The sequence below is a fragment of the Emys orbicularis genome, chromosome 17, assembly GCF_028017835.1.
Source record: "Emys orbicularis isolate rEmyOrb1 chromosome 17, rEmyOrb1.hap1, whole genome shotgun sequence".
Taxonomy (NCBI): Eukaryota; Metazoa; Chordata; order Testudines; family Emydidae; genus Emys; species Emys orbicularis.
In genome coordinates this window covers 18,705,841-18,718,503 of record NC_088699.1, presented here as the reverse complement: position 1 = coordinate 18,718,503, position 12,663 = coordinate 18,705,841, and the positions used below count along the sequence as shown (strand labels likewise).

General features: G+C 46.6%; 1 protein-coding gene across 1 annotated transcript in view; it reads right to left on the bottom strand.

Moving 5' to 3' along the window:
• Nucleotides 1-12,663, bottom strand: part of COL26A1 (collagen type XXVI alpha 1 chain) — a 209,243-nt gene that overhangs the window by 43,650 nt on the left and 152,930 nt on the right. The window contains exon 4 of the mRNA XM_065418468.1: nt 6,282-6,343. Coding sequence (XP_065274540.1) covers nt 6,282-6,343 — 62 coding nt within the window. The remainder of the gene's footprint in view (nt 1-6,281; nt 6,344-12,663) is intronic.

Below are 12,663 nucleotides of genomic sequence, written 5' to 3'. Positions count from 1 at the left end.
CAGAGAAGGGAGCACTAATCATGAGTGAGACGGGCATACCGGCAATAAGCAGCTCTCCTACACTGCAGGCAGAGTCAGGGGTGAGGAAGAGAAGATCTGGGCAGAATATAGGGGGAAAGCAAAGCAGCAGATAAATTCCAGATCTCAGCCAATCCCGGACAGTTCCCCCCTCCCCGAGCACTGAGCTAATCTCCCTTAAGCCTGAGGCTAAAACAGAAGTCTGGCTCCCGTGCCAAGCCACCCAAGCCCCAAAGATCATTCAAATCAAGCTAAAAATCTCAGAACAGCCTTTTGAGAGACGTCCTGTTATCTCTGCCTCTGCACTAGCAAAAATACAGCGACACCAGCCTCTTTTGTAGTACTTGGGTGCTTCTGTTTCTGGCCAAAACCAAGTTCAGAGGGACACAAAAATAAACACTTAACCCCAATTTTTCTGAACCGCAACAGAAGTTCATTTCAGATTCAGCAGGGAATGGAGGTTCAGAGAGGTTTTTACTTCTTTTGATTCAGTTCTGCCATCTCTAACAGGAAGAGCGGGGCCAAGTCCAGGAAGATAACCGGCTGAGCCCTATTCATAGGAATATAAAAAGTCGCCTCATCTTTTGCAAACCCCTTTCAGGAGTACATAGCAAAACTCAGACTAGCTCAGACTTCTACATCATTCCACTATTAAAAGCCTGCTGCCAAAAGACTTCTACTTTTTGTAGTGCTGGGCAAGTGACCTTTTGCAGTGCTGTCTATGTTGACACATAGCATCTCTTGGCTTGTCTCCAGAATAGTTTATCAACTTCTTCTTTCGTCTAGCGTTGGACTCGATGGGGACCCATCCACTGACTTCAAGAGGCTTTGGATTGGGCTCCTCGTATGCGATGTGATTCTGCTCTCCTAGCAGTGTAAATCTGGAATAACGCCACTGAAATCAATGAAGTTAAACTGGTGTAAAATCAGCATAAGTAAAAGCAGAATCAGGCCCACGGTAGGTGGATTAGGTGCCAAGTCACCACTCCTGGAGAGTGAACAGACGCAAAGAGCAAAGGAATAACATTCACAGAGATTAACCAAAATCAGGGTTTATTCCCCATTTCTCGGTCTCCCTTTGCCATTGGGATGGGGTTTCCTTCAGCCATTTTCCTGTTGTGTCACAATGTCATGATGGAATGTAATATTTTAACACAAGGCCATTGTGTTACATCAATACGTGGCGATGTTGCTTCAAGCTGTCATTGTGGTGAAATGGTGAAAAATCTGAAAGAAACCATTCACATAAAATAAATAGTCTCTCCAAACTGTCCAAAGTACCCAGGTTTCCTTTGCTTTCACAATCCAGTAAAATATAACTGAGTTAAGATCTAGTTACAGGAGCACTGTGCTGAAAACTCAAGTCTTCCAACCAGTGTGAAGAGATGTCACACGTAAATGCTCACTTTAAAACCATGCGGCTAAAATAGAGAATGATCGCGCTCCTCCTCCAGGCTAGACAAGCCTTGAAAGGCAGAGTTTGCTCAACATTACACGGTGCCCGGGACTGCAAAACACTGTAGCACCAAAATACACAAAGATGCAATGTGTGATGCCCAAGATCAACAGAGCTGAGATGAATCAACGCTGCTGAAATGTCACCGACTCCCCCAGTTAGTCAAGTGTTTTGTTTTTTCTGTTTATTCAACAGACTGTCCAGCTACAGGTCACAGCTTTCCTCAAGATTCCAAAACAAGAATGCAGTTCTTTTGGCAGGACGCTGTTATTTTATCATCTATGACTCTGAACTATCCAAAACTCAGCACTCAAGAGGAAAGGGGAAGGAAGGTGTTCTTCTGATGGCTTTGGTTGGGACTCAGATATTCCCAAATTCATTTGAATACCTTCTAAATGGGACAGCAGGCTACACCTTGGCACTGGACTTCTCATGCATCCACCTCCATGTTAACAATGTCAGACGATCCACAGGGCTAGCCATTAGCATACTATATACTTTGGCTGAAATCTCAACTCATCCCTCTTAACTTCAGTTCAGGTCACAGCCTGAAGGATTCAAGTCCAAGAGTTCTCTAATGGGACAGCATGACAGTTTTGTCCATCTATAGACAAATTACAGCCAAGCTTACAAGGGGTGGAAAGGGACCCTGGCAGCTCCTTCTCTCACTAGTGCTCTCATGCAGGAGGCAAATACAATGCTGCTACCAGCACTTACTAAACATCTGTGCGCTGAGCTGTTAGTGCTGCTACATGTGAACTCACTGCCACCTTTGTCCATGAAGGCACTGAAAATCTCCTCTGTCTTAATCCAGTTTCACATCTGCCTATCAACATTGAGGGCATGGCTACACTTGCAGATGTAGAGCGCTGTGAGTTAAAGCCGCCTTCATAGAGCGCAGTAGGGAAAGCGCTGCAGTCTGTCCACACTGACAGCTTCAAGCGCACTGGCGTGGCCACATTTGCAGCACTTGCAGCGGCATTGAGAGTGGTGCATTATGGGCAGCTATCCCAGCATGCAATGTGCTTTTCAAATGGGGGTGGGGTGGAGTGAGACAGGGAGTGTGTTGTGTGTATGTGGGGGGAGAGAGAGTGGGTTTTTGGGGTGCTGAGTGTGTCAGCATGCTGTCTTGTAAGTTCAGACCCACCCCCACCCCCCCGCCTCTCTCACTCACTCAAAGCAAACTGTAAATGTTTGCTTTTCTCTGAGCTGATAAGCAGCCGGCTTCTCCAAAACGGAGCTTTGAAAGGGTATTTCCGCATTCCTACAGCCGATTTCCCAGCAATGACAAGAGTGGCCACTTGACTTAAGAGGATTATGGGATGTTTCCGGAGGCCGATCAGAGCGCAGTAAAGCAACACCTCGTTCACACTGATGCCGCGGCGCTCCAGCGGGGGCGCAGCAAACGTTAGTTCACTCGCCGAGGTGGAAACCAGCAGCGCTGTAGCTGCGGCGTCAGAGCGCTCTACGTGTCTTGCCAGTGTGGACAGGGAGTGAGCTAGTGCGCCCGGGGCTGCTTTATTGCGCTGTAACTCGCAAGTGTAGCCAAGGCCTGACTCCAATGCAGTTGCGCTCTTGGGCAGGGACTTCCAAAGGATCCTAAGGGAGTTAGGCACCCAACTCCTCCTTTGAAAATCCCAGCCTTGATTTACAGTAGTTTAACTGAGCCCAGCACCTGGCTCATTCAGTCCGTTAGCATAACGGCACAAACCACCTCTGCTCAGGCACTCCACCTTCCTTGCTATTCTAATGGTGCTTTTGCTGCAAGTGCCTTAAGTGAGTCCTAGATTTTTATTTTCTGGTGAGTGAGGTATACAAACTCCTGACAGTGCTGGCTGCAACGGATGCAAAAGCCAAACGAAGTCAGTGGGCGTCTGTCATTTGGTTTCTTTGAGCTTTGGATCACACCCATTGTGGGTAGTTAAAAGAGGAGAGTCATCTTTCCTCTTATAACACCTCCTGCTCTTCACTGCCAAGGAACACACAGCCTGCCTGGACTTACTGCGTCAAAAAAATATTCAGCTCATCTTTGAATTGAAAACAAAATCTTCCCTTACACCATAACCATTGTTTTCACTTGAGGAATTCAACTCCCTGGAATGTTTTTCTTATTTTTTCTCATGGTGATATACAACCCCACATGTCTTTGAGGGAGTTCCAGAAAACGTCACTCATTTCACTTCACGTCAGACACAATTCCCCAATTATCAGCAAATCATGTGTTGTCTGCAATCCTATCCTCCTCCCCCACTCCCCAGGAGATTCCCTGAATTCCTATGACAGATCACTGATAACCATTAGCTGCACAAGCATTAAGGAGATCCAAGCGCTATATCTGACAAACAGGAATGGGCTGTCACAGAAGGAATCGAAGATCAAAGGGAATTAACTGACTCTGCTTATGGGAGCTATCTTTATGACGCTTGGTGGGGTACACATTAAAACAATTTAACAAAAACCACAATACTGAATTCCACCTGTGAAAGGTTTTCAACAGTGTGTGGTGCATCAAATCCTCCTAACATTTGGAAAAGGATAAAAGGAGGAATGCAGATTTGAACAACACAAGCACGAACGATTGTGCATTAGCACAGTGGATGAAAAATATGGAACACCAGATCAATGCAAAGTAGGTGAAGAGCCTAACACTGTTGCACAGGAGTTTTCATCCAGTTACATCGGCAAATATAATGCGAGACTTAGGGCTTGCTAATACATGGAGTTATTCTGGAATAGCTAGCGCACTTCAAATTCACACACTACCTTAATCTGAATTACCTTCAAGTGTCGACAATCCCTAATAGGCAAATCTGCAAACAGAAGCTGCCACTCGTCCTGAGCAAAATTCACTCTTGTGCAGCGGGCCAGCAGACATGCACCACGTTAAGTCTCAATTAAGGCTTATTTTTAAAAGTGAAGAGAGACCTATATGGTGCCTAGACCAATGAGTAAGAGATGTGTACATTCTAACTGGAATAGCCCATACACTCTTCTATTTGCTGTTGTTGAAGCAGCAAAGTGAAAGAGGGATTTGGAGAGATGGGAGCAGCAGAGAAGTAGTAAAAAGAATTGAAAGACTAAAGAGAAGAATTATGGGAGACAATTACAAAAGGACAGCCTCAAATCTCAGATCTCTGCCCTTTTTCATTGAGCTGGATTGCCTCTGATTTAGATTTTATAACACAGGAAATACACAAGCTGTTCCTCCATCTTGTATACTGATGGTATGGATGGAGTTTCTTCTGTGTTTTAATATTGGAGCTCACACTCAGAACCTATTTGCCTTCAGAGGTTTAATTCTCTGCTGATTTACATCCCATTGTTATAGAGCTGAATCCAGTATAAATTTGCCCTCATATTTCTTGAATGCAAAGAATTAAACCCTAGGGGTTCACATGGACACTTTCTGATCAAGAGTAATGCGCTGCTATTTCCGCTAACATTAACCATCGTTTACAAATACAGACACAGTCCAACTATGGGTTGAATGTGGAAGTTTGCTTTAGGCTTTTTGTCCTTAAGGGTATCACATACAGTCTGATTACATCGGCTGATCTTTGGTTCTGTTCTAGTGGCAAGTGTTATCAGCCTCAGCAGAGATGCTAAACAATGGAAACTGAACTAACCTCCCATCTGAAGGTATGTCTACAAAGCAATAGGGAGGTACAACTGCAGCATGGGTGGGCATACCCAACTAGCATTGATCAAGCTTCTTGCTGAAAACAATGGTGCTGCAGCTCCGCATATTTGTAGTGAGCTAGCTCAGGTATGCATACACACACTGTCCCAATTGCAGTGTAGACATACTCTAAGACAGGGGCGGGCAAACTTTTTGGCCTGAGGGCCACATCGGGTTTTGGAAATTGTATGGAGGGCTGGTTAGGGGAGGCTGTGCCTCCTCAAACAGCCAGGCGTGGCCCGGCCCCCGCCCCCATCCCCCCCTCTACTGCCCCCCCCCAGGACCCCTGCCCCATCTACCCCCCCGCTCCCTGTCCCCTGACCGCCCCCAGAACCTCCACCCCTGACGGCCCCCTGCCACCCCATCCAACCCTTCCTTTCATTCCTGACCTTCTCCCCCCACCCCACCGGGACTCCTGTCCCATCCAACCACCCCTTCTCCCTGACCACCTCTGGAACCCCTACCCCGACTGCCCACCACTGCCCCATCCAACCCCCCCTCCTTCCTGACTGCCCCCATTCAACCACCCTGTTCCCTGCCCTCTGACTGCCCTGACCCCTATCCACACCCCTGCCCCCTGACCACCACGCCGAACTCCCCTGCCCTCTATCCAACCCCACCTGCTCCCTGCCCCCTTACCGCGCTGCCTGGAGCACTGGTGGCTGGCGGCGCTCCAGCCGTGCTGCCCGGCTGGAGCTGGGCCACACCGCCGCCGCTACCACGCAGCACAGAGACCAGCTCAGGCCCCGGCTCTGCATCTGCGCTGCCCCAGGAGCTCACAGCCCCCCCACCCAGAGCATTGCGCTGGCGGCAGAGTGAGCTGAGGCTGCGGAGGGGGGGAACAGCGGGGGAGGGGCCGGGGCGAGCTTCCCAGGGCAGGAGCTCAGGGGCTGGGCAGGAGGGTCCCGTGGGCCAGATGTGGCCTGCGGGCCGTAGTTTGCCCACCTCTGCTCTAAGAGGTGGTCATTACAAAACAGGGTTGCGTGATATGAGTGGGGCAGTTTGGTGAAGTAATGCATGTGTTGTTTTTGCTCATGCTGCACCTGTTTGGTGGATTGTCTTTTCAGCACCTCTTCCCCAGCACTAAAGTCACTATTTTTTCCTTTAAAACACGTTCCATGTGCTTACCTTGGCTTCCAGAGTGTTTAGCCTCTCAGTCATATCAGTTAGTCTGGTGCAGTTCATGCATTCTAGAAAAGAGAAGGGGTACAACAAGTGTTTTATTAATTTATTTGAACACCTCTTAATCTGCAGTCTCCCGTCACTCTGTGTCCATGCAAACGTGTTGATTTCACAAGACTAAGAAATAATGCTTATGGCGCAATTATAGACCAAAAAATGTAAATATTAAACGCCATTGACAAGTTAGTGGCCACAGCCAGGCTAAACGTAAATGAAATCTACGTAAGATCTGAAGCTGCTAAGAGGTTTGGAATGTTCGAATTAGTTCCTGAGATGTAGAAATAGGCAGACTGTAGATGAGGCGGTCAATGGTGCATGATAAATAGTCACATGGTTTCACAGTGTATTACATGGCTGGCACCAGCACATAGACTACATATACCACCTGCTGCTATCAAATATCTACAGTGTTGCAAGCATACACTGCTCACACTTCAAAAGCTTCTTCTGTTTTGAGAGAGATCGATGATTTTAGGGGCATTCCCCATTTTAAGTACAGGGAATCCCCCTCCACCTGGAAGAAATCCAGCCTCATTTCTATGATTCCATGAAAAAGTGAGACCACTGTGTTGTGAGATGCTACCGGTGTGGTGCTTCTGCTTTCTCCTGTTGATATCACTCGGCTACGTGCGTATGTTCCCTCTGTGTGCTGCCCCAGCTCTGCGCAGATAGCTGACACAGCAAACCCGACGAGAACCCCCAATAACCACAGAGCCTAGTAAGATGCAAAGTCACTTCGACTAGGTTTATTGCGATCTCGGACACAATGGCAGTTCCCCGTAGATTACTTAGTCTACCGGGCATACTACGAGAAAGTGCCTCTTGGCAAGGACCCGGCTCAGTGGCGGGACTTTCCACTGCCCCCGTGGCTGGACAAAGACACCACCCCAGGGATACATTCTTATACACGGGTACAAACAAGTTACACATCACTCCTGACGTATTGAGGTGCAACCCCTTTACACAGCAAGGTACAACCCCTCTACGTAGTAAGGTGCCGCCTCGCACCTTGTACATGTTGGTTCGATCAAAACAACTCTATCCATCATTTTACCCTTTTGCCCCTGTCATTGGGATGGGTCGGCCTGTTCCATGTTATCTGTGGAATGTTCCAGTATAGTGTATGTTCTGATATCTGGTGTCCAGTACCTTTTAGGTATGTCTCTTTTTGCAGCATCAGCCCTTTCCTTGCCAGCTTCTGTGAGCAGGGCCTGCCTTTGGCTCACAGCTTAACTTTGCTTTATGTTAGCAAAGTCTTGACCATTTCTTTAGTGCAGGCCTCAAGCCTCATACTGGGCCTTTATCAGGGCCTTCACTTACTACACACTGTATGTACACACACACTCATCTGGGCCTACTTCAATGTCCATGAAGCCAGTGGAAATATTCTCATTGCCTTCAGCAGATGCTGGGTCAGGCACCAGATCTGAAGCAGCCGTAGGTAGCAGTCACAAAGCGATTCATATTTCACTTTACTATACAGGAGCCACTAGATACTTGATGACAACCACCAGATTTTCTACTGCGTCCATTCTAAAGAACAAACAGAAACGTAAGGGGCTGCAAGTGTGGTTTATAATGATTGCCTGATACAACTTATCACTTATCTAAACTTCGTGACTGCATTTACCCCTGGTTTTCATTTCAACAATTTCTTAGAATTTTTGGTTTTGTTTTGCTGAGAAATGCTTTCTGTTGAAACGGTGACTATTTGAAGTGCTCTAAGGCTCTCCTTCCCGCCCCTGGGTGAGCTGGGATCTGGGGAGACTCTGCCCCTAAAGGGTAGGGAATGGGGGAGGTCTGAGCCCCTCTCCCTGATCCTGTGTGTAAGCGGGTGTACTAAATGGGGAGAGGGGCAAATGAGAACACCCACTGAGATGAACAAAGCAGTTCACACCCCTCAGAGCTATTGTTTCAGGTGTATCCATGGGGTTCTCTTCTTCAGCTGAGAATGTCTTTGGCCAGTGTTTTATCCTCGGTCACCCACTTTCCCACAGGTTGGCAGCAACTCTTTGTTTTACATTACAGGCTACTAGAAAGTCTCCCACTCCCTCTGGAGAACAGATTAGCTCATTCACATGTGTCAGCTTCTACGATGCAGCAGTTTTAAAAGGAAAAAATGAGCCAAGCAATGTGGAATATTATAGATAAGGTACAGAAACCAGTTGATTGTTATGAATCGGTTGCTACTCTCATATCCCTCATTCCAAAACAAATACAGAAATAAATCTGCAGTTTTCGGCTCACTAAGGGCCTGATCCATTGACGTCCACTGGATTATTATTATTATTTATTATTATTTATTACTTGTATTGCGGTAGCATGAAGAAACCTCAGTTATGGAGCAGAACCCCCCGGTGCTAGGTGCTGTATACAACACAGAACAAAAACTGATCCCTGCTCCAAAGAGCTTACAATCTAAGCAGATGCATCAGGTCCTAACAGCAATGAATCTCCAAACGCACACAAAGCGTCCTAAGAAGTTCTTCCTCTTTGGTCTATCAGTGTCACTGAAATTCTGCAGTGGGATTTTTTAGAGCTGCTTAAACTCCCATTGGCCCCTTAATTTCTAATGGCCACCTGCAAACTGAGCATCTGACTCCTCAGGCAGATGTGGTTTCAAGAATTTCATTCCAAGCTAGTACTGAAAGGGACTTTTTTTTTTTTTTTTTTGGGGGGGTGGTTGTCAACAGGAAATACCTTTTTAATTTTTTCTTCTCAGCAATAAATCTTGGGCAACACTTTTTTTCCCCCTAGAACAAACTGGCTCATGCATATGCGAATGCCTTACGTGTGTTATCACAAAATGGAACAGAACGGGTAAGGCTTGTTTGGTTCGGAACTGTTTGTGGCGTGTAAAGCCGGAATGATCTGTGTGTAGATTGGCTTTTGATCTTGCTCATCCGCCCAGGAAGAAAAGATTGAACAAATCCATCATTTCACAGAGCCAAAAAGGGTACCAGATGCATTACAGAACAAATAAAATAAGGAGCCCTGTTCTCCCCTTTCCCTGTCCAAAGATACTATTAACTCCCATTGATTTCAGTGGGACTGACTTGTACTGTCTGAAATTCACTCCTGTGCAGAGTAGGAGATGGATGTACCACCTGAGAACTCATCTGGTACATGGGGCTCGTACTGCCCCTCTGCGCATGGTTCAATTTCACCAAATTGACGGGGGAGAATCAGATCTATAATCTGTGCCAGACGGAGTTTACAAACTATGGTCCTGATTCTGCAATTAACTATGTTCCGTGCAGAGCCCTACGCGCTCACGGAGCCTCTCTGACTCCACATTAGCACGTCTATTTGCAGGGCATGAGGTTCATTTTCAAACTGACACAAGGAGTGATAATTAACAATATGGTGGGATGGGGATGAGGAAGCAGAAGAGTCACAGTAATAAGATCATGCAGGCATTTGTTTATGGTTTGCGCCCACCGACGCGCCCACCAAAGAAATGTAATGTTAATTAATGAAAACAAGGACAAATCAAGAAAGATTTACAGTACAGTACGTAGTGCTCAAAGAATACGGTGTTATTTGTTAAACTTAATAGTTACTTTACTTTGGCGCAGAGGAGCTTGAGCTGTTCTTACAAAGGAGCAAGGGAAGGTCAGCAACTCTTAGGTCATAGGTTGCTGAGAGGGAGCTTGACATGGGTCTGAACCCCCCCTGAACTGTACGAAAGTTCAGATCTATGTGTGAACTTTTTACCTCCGACCCACTTCTCAGGATGCACAAAGCAGCAACCTATGCTGCAAAAGCAAATTGTTCTACAAATGCAAAATGGCAAACCCTTGTGTTATAACTTAGCAGTGATGTTTAGTTCATCAACCTACAGACAGTGGTTTCAAAAAATGAAGTGCTAGATCAGGGATCGGCAACCTTTGGCCCACGGCTCACCAGGGTAAGCACCCAGGCGGGCCGGGCCGGTTTGTTTACCTGCCGCGTCCGCAGGTTTGGCCGATCGCGGCTCCCACTGGCCACGGTTCGCCGCTCCAGGCCAATGGGGGCTGCAGGAAGCGGTGGCCAGCACAACCCTCGGCCCGCGCCGCTTCCGGCACCCCCATTGGCCTGGAGCAGCGAACCGCGGCCAGTGGGAGCCGCGATCGGCCAAACCTGCGGACGCGGCAGATAAACAAGCCGGCCCGGCCCGCCAGGGTGCTTACCCTGGCGGGCCGCGGGCCAAAGGTTGCTGATCCCTGGGCTAGATAAATGCTAAGTATTATTACTACATGTACACTCAAAACATACTTAGATGAAACAAAACAGCAAGACAGCTTCTAGTACTCTAGTCTAATGTTGAATCTGTTTACTACCAGGGGACTATATCCGGTCCTTAGGGTGGGGGGGGGGAACGGGAGGAAACAAGCAAATACATATTTTCTGTATCCACTTACTATGAAATTAAGTATTTAGAGATCTGATCCAAAAAAAAACCTCATTGAATCCAAAAATGGAGCCCATAAGGTCAAGTTTTCTGATCAGGGAGAATGCCTTTTGCATTATTAAAGCCAACTAGGAGGATCTCACATCATCATTTCACATTCAACACTGAATTCATTGTGGCAAATCTTACATGCTCTCTGAACTGGAATCCCTGAAGAGACTCCTTCCAGGTCTGCATAAATTCATCATCTGTTGCAGCGTGGCACCATCGTTTATTTCTCTTGTATTCCTAGTTGGTGCATTAGGTGGAGTTTTTTTCCAACTAAATCTTGAGTAAGGAGTTGTGATTTCACTCTACAAAACCCAACTTCAAAACACATGGTCGGATTTGTTTTAGAAATATTCCAGGAGGGAGGATAAATAATTGAGATAATGAACATTATACTGTACCAGAGTATCACATGACACCCAGTCTGTCTCCATAATGTCTCAACATGATTATCCCAATACCACTCCTTATGCACCATTCTCTCCCCTCTCTCGCTGTATATGTGCCGTGCAAAATAATGCTACACGATGGAAAGAAATGACATGACCTATCAGATGCAGGATAGGATCAGCATTTCTCAAGAAACGGAAATGTAACAGATCACAGAATCTGTATCCCTGGGGCAAGATATAACCCTGCTGGTTTTGATCTAAAAGATTGCTACACTTGATCCTAGATTAAAAGGGCGTGGGCCAGACCTTCAGCTAGTGTAGACTGGTGTCCCTCTCAATTTCAATGGAGTTATGCCTTGTGATGTTATTCCCTCTTTACACACCTCAGACAGCATAAGCATCAGCCTAATTTTATAATGATTATTTAAAAATATTACACATTTTAACTGTTCGGTGCTTCCAGCCTCGAAAATCTGAGAGCTCCTCACCTCACTAAAAGCAAGCACAGTGGACATGATTCTTCCCTCTTGGTTACGACTGGTTTCAACCCATGCTTTACACCAGTGGAAGTGAGAGGACAGTCAGGCCAGTGTTTACAAAAGGGCCACATGTCACCAATAAACCACAATTGTGCAAAAAGAAAACGTCCCAATGTCTCTGCCCACTTTTCGGTCCCTACAGCGTGCGCACGTGCACAGACAGACACAGGACACAGAGAGACTCTAGGCTCAAAAATAGAAGGGAAACTAAAGGCCAAGTGCAAATCGGCATAAGTCCTTTGAAGTCCGTGGATCAAGGCTCTGGGTTTCTGCCCTGAAGGTTACTCCAAAGCTGATATTTGGGCTACAGTAAATGGAGGGTGAGAAAATCCCAGAGCCATGGACTCTTAATTTAAAACAAATAGTCTTGAGAGAACAGGAAATAAGAAGATTCTATCTCTCAACAAGCAGCAGCTCCAAAGTTGCAGACCTCGGTTTCCAAAATTTCAGTATGGTCCAGTGCATTGCACACCAGTCGGGGGGACGGCTGATGGGGTGGGAGTGTGTGTGTGCCAGGAGACCTAGGCAGTTCCCAACCTGTCTCCAATCTGTTATAGGGCCCTGGCCAAGTCACTTCCCATCTCTGTGCCTCAGTGTCACCATCTGTAAAATCAGGGTAACAATACTGACCACCCTTCTAAAGTGCTTTAAAACCTGTGGATGGAAAGTGCTCTACAAGTGCAAAGTATTCCTCTTCACATAATTAGTCTCTTGGCTTCAGTTGTACTACTTCCAGGAGTAAGGATCGGTCTCTAGATAATTATACTCACCATGTACACCGTGCTTTTCATAGCTCTCACAGCGCTCTTCAAAGGATGGAAAGAATAATTATCCCCAATTTAGAGATGGCAAGCCTGAGCCACTGGAAGGCCCCAGAGTGTCAGTGTGAACAGGTCTGGGAATAGAACCAGGACTCCACTGGCTTTTACTACAGTATGAAAGGATTATTAACTGCT